Below are 14,465 nucleotides of genomic sequence, written 5' to 3' on the forward strand. Positions count from 1 at the left end.
GCCAAGCTATGCCTTCCATGTGGATATAGGCCTATACATCACTTTCATTCCTATTTAAAGGCGTCCACTTTTTTAATCATTTTTTTCTTTCTTAGCATCCCTTTCATTTTTTAAATACTGTGATATAATACCATCACTGTAAAAACAAAACAAAAACACTGTGAAAACTACTGAGAAATAAATCTTAGGTCATATAATATCTAGTACCAGTATTACTTTACTTGGTGTAATTCACTATCAGGGTGGTTTCCCATCCTCCTGATATTTTACTGAAGCACACCTCATCTCAGCTGCATACAAGGCTGGACTGCCAACCCCGAAAAGCAGGGCCAGTAATGTTAAACATCTGCAACACTTAAATACAAGACCCAAGATGTGAAAACCTGGAATCACAGAGGATAGAAGGCCCTGAGTAACCATTTGGCAAATTGGCACCACTAAAAGTATGCTGAATTAGTTCCTGTTTGCAACATATTCATGGATGCACATGAATTACTTTTATACTAAAAAAAAAAATGTTGTGGGCCATTACTGAGTGCTGGCATTGTAAGTGTCTTTTTCTTGGATTTCTGAGCAGATTCATGGATGTTTGTCCACAATGGTTCTCCACCATAAAATGGTGGCTTCATAAGTGAGGGTAAAATGTGAGATCAACAGGCAGTTTGGTGCAGCATGAGTAGTAATACTGATGCAACAGACTATCGTAGTGTAAAGAGAGCTGAGCAAGAAGGCAAAGCTTTCAATTTACCAGCAGATTTATGTTCCAGCCCTCACCTATGGAAATGACCTTTAGGTAGGGACAGAAAGAAGAACTCAGATACATGCAGCTGAAATGTCCTCTGTACTAAACGCCGCCGAAAAGTGGCCCTCTACAGAGCGGTTGGGCCCAGCCAGATGGAGTAAGGAGCTCTGATATTCAATGTGTGCTCAGAGTGGAGCCAATACTCCTTCACATTGAAAAGAGCCAGTTGAGGTGGTTTAGGTATCTGATAGGGATCCTCAATATTCGAGATCTTTCTATATTAGGGTCCTTAAGTCTTAAATGTAGTTGGGTTCTGGATCCTGAAATATGTGTGTCAATGACATAAAAAGAATAATATGAAAACAAAATCAAATGATCTTACCTCATAGGACCAGACACACTGGACCCCAGCAAACCGTCTCACACACCGGCCCACCTCCACGTCCTCATGGGTGGTGTACATCTCTTGTAGACACTCTCGGATGTGGGGCACCATCCTCTTGAGGACCTCGCGGCTCATGATTACCCCTGGCCCACCCATGCAGAAATTCTCCCCAGGCTCCAGGGCCAATTTCCCCAGCTCGTCCCGGGCTCCCATGCCTGTTTGACCCAGGAATATGGCCTCGCTGCTGTTGAGACTGCGCAGGAAGCCCTCCAGCCTGTCACTCTTGATGTAGACGTCGTCATCAGCCCTCATAAACCACTCGTACTTGTCCAGGTAATGGTCATGCATATACTTGAGCATCATGAAGGACTTCTTCTGGGGTGGGTACGAGTCATCCACATTCCTCAGAGCCACTATGGGAATCGGTATGGAAGTATCAGAACCCTCACTGGAAAAGAATTCCACGTGACCTGGAATCGTCTGTGCCCACGTCCTGTAAACACACACACAAGTGGGATTATCTCTAACATGTAACAACCAGCAATAACAGGAAGATGCAGAAATGGGAGGTTCACATGTTCTATACGTACAGCACTACACTGGATTTTTAGTGCATACAGAATGCACACTCAGAAATTTGGACACTGACATGAGCAGCTAATTAAATTTATTTCAAGTTGACACTTTCTGAAGGTGAAAGGCACAAATACACTAAATTTACTTGGCATGACCGTTTGTTGTAAGGTGACTGGATACTGCAGGTAGAATACGAAGCTTCTATTTTTAATTAATATATGATTATCAATCATATCCCCTTGTTTGGTACAATTTAAAACATTTTACAGATATATCAACCTAATAGGGTAGACAAAGAGCCATGGCTGCTTTTCGCCCATGTGGAGCATTTATAGGAGATGGCTCCATGCATCTTCAGCCAGCTCGCAGTGTGCTTTCCTGAGACAAGATTAAAAATGCCCTAGCCTGTATGACATATGATATCTGCTCGTTCGAAACACAACATAAATGTATTTTTCTCAGTAAAAAGTAGTGCACATGATAAATCATCACCTCTATATAGGACCACCATCGAAACCTCAAAGACTGCGCCACTAAAACAGCTTGCCAGCAGCAGCTGCAGTCCACTGTCAGTATCACTGGACACGCTCAGCCACTGTACTTCTGTGAACTCTGTGGCATCACATCTCAATGCACAATTACTGTAGTTACACACTTAAGTCTAAATAAAAGTAAAAGGCATAAAAATATGAGTAAGTGAAGTGAGCTGTCACGCAGCTGCTGTAGACAGCTGAACTGATTAAAGGGCAAGAGATGCCATAAAAATTGATGCAGACATGGACGCGAACACTGGTCTTTTTATACTACATTGGGTTCCTGCATACACGAATGCATTCAAATGCGTTTCTGACAGATGCACGTGAGATGGGCAACTAAAAAAAGAAGCTGAAACACGCAGGGATGAGTGAATGTAATGCAAAGCAATGGTCCATCTTGTATTTGTGGATAATTTGATTATTTACCTTGTTTTATGCTGACATACTCCTTGATACACCACAGGAAAGGACAGAAAAGAGCTACACACAACTTCTCAGAAAGTCAAACTCTTAAAGTAGATACTTCCAGTGGGAGATGCACTCCTCAGTCAGCCAGTGAACAGATAACAAATTCAGTAGAAACTAACAGCCTGTGTCTTGTTCCATAGGTCTGACTCATTAGGCTGAACACAGCCTGGGACAACTGGGACAATCTTTGAGGCAATGAACCCTTGATTTAACTAAAAAAAAGGAAGCTCAGTGCAGACAGACATGTCTAAATAAACAGTCTGTGAAGCATGTTTCTATCAGATGTCACTGCCTTTCTTCAGTACATCTGCATCAGAAGAAAAAAAGGTGCAAAATAAAGTCAGTAAAGGCTGACGGAAAATAGGAGAGCATAAAGTCCTAAATGATTTCTGGGTCTTGAACATACACCATGAGTGCAGGAGTCAAGAATGGCTACATGAAAGTAATGAGCTTCTGTCTGAAGTCCCAGAACATGTTCAGTAGAAATGTCAGGATGTCTCTACAGAAACATCAAGTTCTGACTGAATATGAAGCTGTGTGTAGTGCAGTGAGGACATGGCAGCACTCAGTCAGACCTCTGATGTGAGTTTTTCAGGTGGTTGTTGAAACGAGAAGGTTTGAGAAGCCCTGGTTCAGCATACTGTCTTGGTAGCCTTGTAGTCCTCATGCAGGACTAGCAGACCCAATACATCACATTATGTTCACTGGACTGGATGAGACACTTCAAGTCACCCATCTTAATAACCTCTTAAGCCCCACTGACCTGCTAGTGGCTCAGTCAGTACAAATATGGTTCAAACCCACTGAGCTTTATTTTAAATACTAGTGAAGATCTGAAACTAGTACTGAAACAATTGGAAAATTCATTGATTACTCATTCAAGACATAATTAATCAACTCTTTTGATAATCAATTAATCATTGAAATCATTTGTCAAACAAGACTGTCAAACATTCAGACTGAATATATTTTGGGACTGTTTTGGACAAAACAAGACATTTGAAGATGTCAGCTGGGACTCTGGGAGACTGAGTATGGCATTTCTCCATTTTCTGAAAATTCATTAGTTAAATGATTAATTGAGAAACTGGAGAAATAAACACACTGGTTGACAATGCCAATAACCAATACTGGTAGTAGTATCTCAAAGTTTCAAAAGACACCCAATCTGTAAGGCTCAAGTTTGGAGAAGTGTGGCTAAAATGATTCAGCAGACATGAGGAATATTTCCATTTGATGGCACCGGGCAGCCATACAAATAATGTGGGTCGAGGGTTTTCATATTTCACTGTGATAACATCACACAGCTTCAAAGAGGAGGCACAGTATGATACACACAATTTATGAAAAAGTCAGACAGAGTGGAATAAGTTCATTTTACCCAGGGGACATAAAAAGAGAAACTGAACGTTGTGCGGTTTCAGTGGTCGTTTTACAGCACGTAGCAAACAGCTGCTAGAACCGAACACGAGAGCGACTGTCCTCGCGCTTCGGCACATCAGCACATACAGACGACACATGACGCAGCACCTCATTTGGTCCATATCTGTAAAGAATCCCCTTTAAAAATACTGTAGGGCTGGGTGGCAGCAGTCAGTGTGGACCACTGACCTAAGCTGAAAGGGGGGAGAAATAACTGCTGCTAGCTACCAAATAAATGTAACGTTGCTGAATTAAAGGCCTGTACCGTTACACCCAGTTGGAAAGTGCTTTTTCTCGGCCCATGTTCCTCTCGGTAAGCTTGTAAAGAAGGCCACATTAAAGTGCTACAGTTCTTAAGTGGGGTGGGTGGACCGTTACCTTCCATGTAAGACACAGAGCTGAATGGACATATTATCCCGAAAAGCAGCATTCTTCTCTGACACATCACTTACCTATGAGCCGCCACGGCTCGGCTGTTCAGGTACTTCTGAGCAGTCATGACGCCGACGAACAGGAAATTATTGGACCTGGAGCCAGGTTTTTCGGTCGCCGGTGAACCGTTATCTTGCGGTGGCCATTGTACTCCGCTGAGACCCCCGTTCAACCCGCAACCGGCAGGGTTTGCTTTTCGTTTGTGTCCAGCTTTCTTCAACTCGGTCGCCTTGGGTAAAATGAGTCTGGAAGCCAGTGTGAACCCGACAACCAGTCCCAACAGAACACTAAACCATGCTCTTCGGCTTCGACCTGCCATTCCCCAAAAGTTCACCACTCGCTGTGTATCCTCACTGTATCCTAAAACAGCGTATCTGAAAAAACAAACCAATACACAAAATAAAAAAAACAAAAATAAAAACAACCAAAACCGGATCGGTAGAGCTCTTGTGTCTCCAGAAAACCGGGCTCACACACACTCTCTCATGGTAGAAAAGCCCCTTTCTTCCAGTTGCCTACGTAGCATCACAGCAGTCTCCTTGAAGCCGCCACCTGAAACGTTCTATGCCGCTGCTCCCTCTGATCATTAAGCTGTCCGTCGCTATCGACTATTGGCAAACTTCAGCGCCGATCGATAAATGCAGTAGTTTTTTTCTTTGCTTTGAATAGCGGCCCCATTCTCGTCATTATCTTGCCGTTGGAAGAATGTCGGACTGTCGAGATCACTGACCGCGAAGGGTTTAACAGAGATTTGACCCAGTGGAATTTCCGTAGCTGCGAAGTGGGAGGGCCAACTGGTTCCGGAAGTCTTTTTCTCCCGTCTATATTCCCATTTCTGGGGTATCTGTCAGCAGTGTCCTCAGTGTTACTCGATATAAAAATACAGCACTCCCCAGGATAATGTAGCGATCGAATGGGTTTACGTTAAGATCACGTGTTACAATTATTTCGAGACTGTGTCTACAAAATCATGCTTTATTGTTCATTTTCGCATAACGAACGGCTGAGTACTACAACACCCATGAACCCCCGCCGCCGTTGCCATGGAGAAGATTCCAGTCAGAGGAGCGAATCAAAGCGGTAGCGAATTCAAAACGCTGCGTTGGTGCAGTTGGCAACAAAACGCGGAACTATAATTGCTGTATTCAAATACGATTTACTTCAAAAATAAAACTGAGTTGATTGAAATTGCAGGTTGTAAAATCAGTTCCCTCAATAGCATAGTATTTAATTACCTCCTGCCACTAGTGGCGCACGTGACAGAATTTTAAGATTGGTGATTGGATGTTTCGTAGATAACTTCGCCCCCCAAATTTTCGTGTATTCAAGCTTCTACCTTTTTTTTTTTTTTTTTTTTTTTTTGTACCAAAGAAACAGCCCCAGAGGAGCTCCAACAGCGAGCCACGTAGGTTACATTGGACTAATAAATAGGACATTTACTTCCGGAATCAAGGGCGCCCAAGAGCCCCGCCCTACTCTGCGTCTGATTGGCTTACCCAACACCAATAATAAATAATAAACAATAGCTAAATTTCTTACTAATATTTTTACTGAAAAAATAAGTTTGACGCCGTAATTCATTATGTTCGGCCACTGGGATGGGGGGTTAAAAACCTAGAAACCACTCTCGTCAAACAACTAAGAAATGTATTGTGAATGTGTAAAAATGAAATATATTGCAAAAATACGTATACGTATGTTTGTGAGGTACAAATAATTGCCTATGTTGTCATTTGTTTTGCCACCTTACACATATCTGCTTTAGCGCTACATCACAGAAAACATAAACAAGTATTGTCAAGTAGAATTTCAGCAGACGCAGCGTATGCCCGCCCGCTCTGTGGTCTCGAGCTCCCCCATGCGGTTGCAGTCGTCTACAGCAGCCCGTTGTGTGCTTCTGTTTCTGTGTACTGTGTGTTGGCGTTTTTAGTGGTGAGTCTCACTTGTCTGCTTACCTGTTGGCATATGCATTATGTATTTTTCTCATCATCGAATTCCATATGCAGTCAAACAAGCAATGACGAGATCTACCAACAAGTCTTCAGTGTGTCTGAAGACACATGTAATTCTTGTGTGCCATACAGCACCACTGTTGTTCAGAAACTATTAAAGCACATCAGTGAGCCACACTGTTGCACTGGGTGACATCTTCCTTCATCACACACACAGCAGTGTATTTTGATTGAGTTCCACATACAGTGTCTGCCCCAATTACTAATTATAGCATCAATACGGATTCACTCACCACTGAAAATAGTAACTATTACACTATTTCCTTCTGTTTGGGTAACATTTGCTGAAAACTACAGTGTCGAGTTGTCTTAGGAAATTACTGAGCCTTCAAAAAATAACTACATTTGTGAGCTGTTTTTAAAATTTGACACCGTCAGTCGAAACCAAAGGGCTTGGGACTGAGAGCAACAGACGTGGTTGGAGAGAAAGTCAGAAAGTCCTGAGAGGGACACTAACACATTGTTGGTTTTTGAACTTTTTCCAGAATTTGTTGACTTTTGAAAAAACAGTGAATACCTGCCTTAAGACCAAAAGTTTGAGTTATTAGAGCAGTGTTTGTCGGCCCCTGTCTGCTGAAACAGAAGAGGATCCTAAAAACTATGAATTTAATAAGCATTCAAATTGGATTCTTACAAGTGAAAAACAACACAATCCACTATGTCTTCACTGAATTAAGGAGATGCTGGATATTATTTACTACTGTGTCATTCACACAGTAATGTGTGAATGAGACAGATATCAAACTCGGCACAGTGATTCTACAGAATCAGAGGGTGTCACTGACAGCCGTCTTAAGGCTTTGCCATGCTGAAATATTAACATCCTTAGTTGAGTTTAAAGTTAACAACTTTACTTTAAAAGTTCCTCACACTACCTCTGACCTAGGACAGATTCCTGTCATAAAATGAGGCTGCCAGGACCCCCAAATTATAAAGCATACTCTGCTTTATAGCCATTTCAATTGACATTTGTTTTAATGTTTCAGACTCAGAAACAAATTGGGGCTTTTTGCATTGTGCCACTGGAAAACCTGGTCTCCCTGGTCTAAATTTTCTTTGTAATTCTGGCCTCCAGACTAAGCAGTAATGCAGGACCTGCCTTACAGACCTGACCATTTGCAAATTCAGAAACAAATTCACAGGTATTTTAAATTAACCTGTGGAATATTTGACTATTCGTAATGCCATGAAGCAAGAGCAGGTCCCCAGTTTCAGTGTTCACGTGCTTCATGTCAATGGTTTCAAACTGTTTCACTGATGGCCAAAAAAATGTGCCAACACAGCAGTGAAGAACACAACTGCTAGCCAGTAAATATGGACGTTAACAATGCAAGTTTCAAACTTTCAAGAAAAATCTGCTCCGTAGATGTTTTATGAGGAAAGAAATGCATTCACCATGTTTGATGGACCTCAAGAATACACACAATGTCAACAGTAACGTGTTCTGTCTACAGCACAGCTCCACAGGGCACCTGTAAACTATCACAATTTGTCACACACTGAACCGGAGGGCCCCGGGGATCTGGGACCCCGGTGCAGTTCCACACTTTGCGAGGTTGGTAATGGTGCCCTGGTGTGGATTGTGACTGACAGGTGTTGTTTAGATGTTGTAATTATGCTGTTTGTTCATGGATCTTTGTCTCAGTGAGACTTTCTGGGCAAATGATGTTCAAGTAAAGAGATGTAGAAAGCCACACCCAGCATGCTGCACCTTCACACATTTTTCAGGTGCTTGCAATTCCCAGTTGGACAAACACAACCTCCCAGTGACCAGGTCTTTATTGCATAAAAATGTGTGTATAGACATACCCTCCTTACATTTTGATAGATCAAAATTGTTTGCAATTATATAGTCAGAGTATACCATTTCCAGTAATTAACCACGTCCACCAGCTACAGCTGCTGTAGTAATGTCGACCCTAAAGCTATGGTGGTACACATTGATGAACATAAAAGAACATATCAGAAAAAAAAACAACACACTGACTGTGAATTCATCAGCCAAATCTACTGGTTATAAACCCTTTACAGAAATGGCTTCATTACAAGCTTCCAATGCCAAAACATATTTAGCCCCTAACAGAATGACTCATGATAATCACATTATCTTTGATGCTTAACTGGGCAGCAGCACAGAGCGATTAAAGAGTGAACAGTGGAGAAAATCAAACAGGATAGCAGGTATATGCTATTAATGATGCTAACTGATCAACACCCATTTGAAGTATGGAGCAAGTTGAAAAACAAAATCTTAATGAAGTGTAACCTTGATGACATTGCCAGCTTGGTTCAGTCAGTCAGTGTGCACATCAGAATGTCAGAGGTCAAAGGTCATCAGACCAATGTCTCCAACGTTCTTTAACCTCATCCACCAGATGACGGCCCTCTCCTGCCGGGTCTCCAGGAGCAGGAGCCCCCTCCCTGTCCAGTCAGGGGATTGTAGTCTGAAACACACACACAGAGTTACTCTTCTATCAAAACCTCCTCAGTGAACAACTGGCAGAAGAATTACACAGAAGGAATGTATATGTGCCCCGTGGAAATTAGTTTGAGTATAAAAGAGTTAGAAATGCAGAGAAGCTAACGAAGATTAGCTTTAAGCTAACTCTGGTGGAACACATCATGGGGTGACATTTTTGATTAATTCCACACCAGGGTCTGTTCCAAATAAAATAAAATACAAATTGCAGGTATATTGTGTAGATGAAAGGACATGTCATATTATTAAAAATGAAAAAAAAAAAAAAAAAAAAAAAGAACCCAGAAACTGAACTTCCTGCTCTGCTGAGTTGAGTCAGTGTGTGCAGGCTGGTTGAGCTCTTATGAAGTACACACCTGCACTGCGAAGAGGCTTCTTGTCCGTCTTTGGTTTCAGCACTGTCGTTGATGAGCTGGCCTCTTCAGTTGTCTGCAGTGAGACACATTAATCAGATACGACAGGGACTATGACCATGCCAATGTGTGTGAATGTGGTTCGCCTTGGTTAACAGACCTTACAACCGTTGATCAAATCACTATTTTATTCTCACGTATTTGTCTGATAGCAGAAACAGAGATGTATCATCAACTGAACAATGCCACACAGTGATTTCAGAGAGTCAGCAGGCCAACCGGCTGACAGCAAACAGAGCAATGTTAGGGCCACATCAGTCGAGTTTACACCGAAGGCACTGAATTAACAAAACATGGGCTGCTTTTATTGTTCCAGCAGATGACTTTTAAATATTGCAATGAGTACTGGAACAGTCAGCAGCAGCCACAGGAGCAGCTGAAGAGCTGCAGGCAACCAGCTGCACATCTCCAACTGTTCAGCAAGCTAACCAGCTCTGTTCACTGTGTCCTGCTGTGTGGAAAACTACCAGCGCTGTGTGCAGCAAGAATCCACATCAGGAATGGAACTATTCACAACTGACCTGCCTTCATAAAATCTGACTTTGTTTCACCACCTGTAAACAGATGCACCAGCTGCTCCTCTGCACTTGCAGTTACCACCAGTAACCACAGGTGTCACCAAATCAACAGGAGTGAAATCTTAAGGATAATAACGTTAAGATTTCATTTTACACTCAACACTATGGATGGAGACACTGAAAACACGGTCATTGTAATTTTATCTCAGGAACAAATAAGGAATTTGACTGACATGAGTTTCTTGTTAAAAGTATCATGAATGTACTGAACCATGATCTCTGAGGTACAGTAAGTGTATCACTGCATCAATGGAAGTGACGTACAGTTTAATTGTTTGCCAACTGACAGAGTGGTAAACAGAGAGAACAGGCCTGATTATTAAAGTAACTGTGAGAACAGACAAACTTCCAGATGACTAAACTTGAAACTCACTTGAGAAAGTTTTGCACCTCCTTTGAAACTCTTTCCTTGTTGCATACTCTCCCACATTTCTACCTTCAGCCTCCTCTTCTCTTCTTCTTGCTGTTCACAAAAACACATCACAGATTCAGTTCAGGTGTCACATCCTGGACAGTCCATCACCAAACATTTCTGTTTGACTTGTGCACCTGTTTCTGTTTCTCTCTGAATATGGCTGCTTTGGCATCAAGCTCCTCCTGCATCCTTCTCCGAGCTGCTTCCATGGCCTCTTGTTTTTTCACCAAGAGTGCAATATCTTAATAAAGAAAAACAAAGACATTTAGCCTTCACTAATAAGCACCAAACTGCAATGAGCAAACTCTGAGCTCGTAGCTAATCACCACAAATGTAACTGACATTCTGATTGCTGTGAGAACATCACAGCAGGGACCTGTTGGAATAAACGCACAACATAAAAAGAGTGCTGCATGTGGTGTAAAGGCAAGTATCAGCTGGAATGATGTGAGCTGACAGACAGAATGACAGCATGTCCACTGAGTCAATCAGCCCCACACTGTGCTTACAATGGACCTCCACAGTCCAGAATTTCACTGTTATGACTTTGTCTTGTCTTGTCTCAGGTATATAAACAGGTACAGGTGAGCGCTGGTGCTGACCTTGCGATGTTGGTGGGGGCGAGCTGTGGTGGCTCTGGCTGGATCTCCTCTTGCTTAGATACTGGATGAGTAGATAGACCAGCACAGTCACAACCAGCAGGTGCCACCCATACTGGGCCAGAAGCTCTCCTGCTGTGGGTGACATGAGCAAACAAGTTTAGATAGAAATAGGTTTCCAATTAAGAGGTTAATATCCCAGATCACAGTAGTTATGAGAAACTGGGATGACAGAAGCATTTTGGTTAGAATAAGAGAAGTGCAGAAAAAATAAGATTTCAAGCTCTTCTACATCCATGAATGAATACATTTACCCACAACACATCACATCCACCACGGCAGACACTCTGTTCAATAAGACAATAAACTACACTCCAGATTGTGGAATAAGCAGCTCTGCAGATACAATCATGTTTGTCAGTAAGGAGTGCCTGATGCTGACTGACAGCAGGGCAGAAACAGGTATGTACACCTGGTCAATTCAAACGTCTCAAACAAACAGATTTATTATTGACAACTGTGCTGATGGAGAGAAGTCAATTAACTACAGGCGCACGCTACAGATAAAATCTCATCTGATTTTTTTTATTTTGTTTTGTTTTTTTGCTGAGATTCAAGTCGTGCCAGCTTCAACCTGAACACCTTCACGTCATCAAGCGACACTCAGCAGAAGTAACGACGACGTTCCGACCCATCGGCCCGGAAACTCCTGTCAACGAGCGACTACGTGAAGTGCAACGATATCTGGAAGCAAACAGTGCTACATATCTCACTAGCATACCATGGTTTAAAGACACAAAGACAAGCCTTAGTTGGTCAGAAGTAATTCAGAAGAAATCCGACATTAAATAAGTTGGTCTTGTTATCACGCCAAGTTACCAGTCAGGCTCAGTGAACTTAGATCCCGGTTTTTGAGGGGCGCCTTCTCCGCCTGATAAGGCAAGTCACCGTCATCGACATCTGTAATCTCCACATCATCCATTTTAGGCGAAAATGAACTCCGTCTATTTACGACCGAAAACCTATATCTGCTCCGCGAGTATCAAACGTTATCGCCCAATAAATTACTCGTCGTGGTACAGACTTCTCCCTCTGTCACCCATCTTTGCTACAGATGGCTAATGTTAGCTAAACACGCAGAACGACGTTTAGTATGACGTGTAGCATCGTGCTGCGTTTCCGTACGGTGGGAAAACACAAAACTCTTAAAGCGACAGCCCGGGGCCCATTTTAGAGGGATGTTGATTTAAATTTATTATCGTTTTGGAGGATGCGGTTTGTGGTGCCGTTGAACTGTACTGCATCATACAGAGAAATGTTCTATTATTAAACCTACCCTCACTGATAGAAATGGGGTGGACAAAATAATAGAAAACGATCTGTATTAGCAATACATTTCCACAGCACCACGAACTGCAGCCTCCAAAACAACTATGCAGTTGAGTGAATAATTCTCTCACACAGTTTGAACAAAAACTGAACATTATCATAACAGATCCAGGTGCAGACTGTGTGTAGTCCCACGTCCATCAATTTAGCAGTTCGTCTGGTGGAGATTATGGTATTGAAGACTGAAGTCTATATGTACATCATATCTTATATCATATCTATTTCCCATTAAGCGTGTCAAAGCATTCCTTGGTTCCAGGCCCCTGCTTCAAAACCAAGTAATAGAAACATCAACACTGTTTCCCTCAAAAATCTGCACAAACTCTAACTTAAGTGTCAGAAAACCTATTTCTGTAATGAATCACATAATTTCATACATTGGAATATGTTGTACATGTTGATGTCACTGAGGTTTGGTATTTAAATGAAACTCTGAAACATAGTACAGCTTATTACTTCCACTCTGCCAGACATGTCACGCCTGATGGCATTTAAAAGCATAATTCGAGTTTTGGGCAAACTACTCTCACATGTATATTTGGAACAACATAGAAGATATTTCCATATTTGAGTATGGGAGCATCTGTTAGATTGGCACCTCACTCACTCAGTGATTTTCAGCACTCCTGATTCTTCGTGTATTTAGATCTTTTTCTCCCTTTCATTATCTGCTACAGCAACGATTGGAATACACCCCTAAATATCAGGGAAGTCGTGGCAGCTGCTTCCTCTTAGGCTCTGTTGAGTTTATCAGAGGAAGTCCATGACCGCGCACTCCCTGTGAGAGGCTGCCTGCCATCCCAGCTCCCTCATCCTCCGACCACCCACCATGCATCCTAGCCAATGGTCTGAACACACACACACACACACACACACACACACACACACACACACACACACAGAGAGAGAGAGAGAGAGAGAGAGAGAGAGAGAGAGAGAGAGAGAGATTGTACCAATCCCCTGCTGTGGACCATAATTCCTAACATGCATAAAAATGCAGTATATGTAGCATCATGTGTCATAATTTAATACGTTTTTACATATATTGTTTATAGGTGGATCTTTTCTCTCTTTTTTTTCTTTTTTCTTTTTTACCATATACACTGCTGGATAGTTTGTGAATTTCATCCAGGGGATTATTTTACTTAATCCATTTACGTCACAAGGGTGATTTGTCGATTGCATTTTTTATAATCTGAATCTGCAAAGAAAATCCGTGTGGCATATTCTACAAAATGCATGATTTAACCGACGCACGGGTGATCGTCCTCTCATTTGGAGAGATACTTTGACGGTCTGCAATATGGATCACGTAGTGGACGCAGTTAAACTAATGTTGCCGGGCATGGCACTGGAGAAGACCTGGTCAGAAACTCTGGAGCAAATTCAGTGAATTCACTGATGAATCTGCTCAGACCTTGTACTTCATGGACAGAGACTACATTCTCCAGACCAGGACCAGGACCAGCTCACACACTGCACCTGTTTGCGTAAAGCAGCCGCTTCAGGGCGCACACGTTCCACCTGCGTCTCCACTCATTCGCATGAGCGCGAGACGCCGTTCTCCAATCAACACACAGCTTTCTGAGAACGAACTCCTCCAGCTCACCCCTGAATTTCAATGACTGTGTTTTGTCTTCATACTTTTCATGTTTCAAAATCAGACTTCATTGGACTCAAATGAAGAAATCACTGAGCATTCTAAGACGTCCATATCTGGACACATATATTCAAATACTGTTGTCATTGGAAATTTGCTGTTATATGTAATGAGAAATAATTCTAGGTGATACTGTATGATCTCTAGATATGTTGGCCAGTAATGATGGAAAAGGTGTTAAATCATATGGGGTCATTTATGAAATGATGGTAACTCCTGTCTCAAAGGTGTGAATGTCTTGCCGGCCCTGTTCAATTGGTATACTGTAGTTGTTCAAAACTTAAAACAGTCTGTACATTGTCATCTTCATGTCCGTATATATATTCTTACAGTGAGAGTTAGTAGAAACCAGTTACAGT

At 42.1% G+C, this 14,465-nt stretch overlaps 2 protein-coding genes across 2 annotated transcripts in view; both read right to left on the reverse strand.

Annotated features, from left to right (window-relative positions):
* Window positions 1-5,304, reverse strand: part of chsy1 (chondroitin sulfate synthase 1) — a 56,356-nt gene extending 51,052 nt beyond the window's left edge. The window contains exons 1-2 of the mRNA XM_076732298.1: window positions 4,582-5,304; window positions 1,125-1,620 (exon numbers count right to left, since the gene is read on the reverse strand). Of these exons, the coding sequence (XP_076588413.1) occupies window positions 1,125-1,620; window positions 4,582-4,880 (795 nt within the window). The 5' untranslated portion in view covers window positions 4,881-5,304. The remainder of the gene's footprint in view (window positions 1-1,124; window positions 1,621-4,581) is intronic.
* Window positions 5,305-8,334: 3,030 nt separating this feature from the next.
* On the reverse strand, window positions 8,335-12,183 carry selenos (selenoprotein S). The gene is made up of 6 exons (XM_076730922.1): window positions 11,937-12,183; window positions 11,061-11,192; window positions 10,593-10,699; window positions 10,417-10,506; window positions 9,409-9,481; window positions 8,335-9,017 (listed from the first exon to the last, which is right to left on the reverse strand). Exons 1-6 carry the CDS (start codon window positions 12,037-12,039, stop codon window positions 8,938-8,940), a joined length of 585 nt encoding a protein of 194 aa, XP_076587037.1. The 5' UTR covers window positions 12,040-12,183; the 3' UTR covers window positions 8,335-8,937.
* Window positions 12,184-14,465: the final 2,282 nt, after the last annotated feature.

Source organism: Chaetodon auriga, chromosome 1, assembly GCF_051107435.1.
Source record: "Chaetodon auriga isolate fChaAug3 chromosome 1, fChaAug3.hap1, whole genome shotgun sequence".
NCBI lineage: Eukaryota > Metazoa > Chordata > Actinopteri > Chaetodontiformes > Chaetodontidae > Chaetodon > Chaetodon auriga.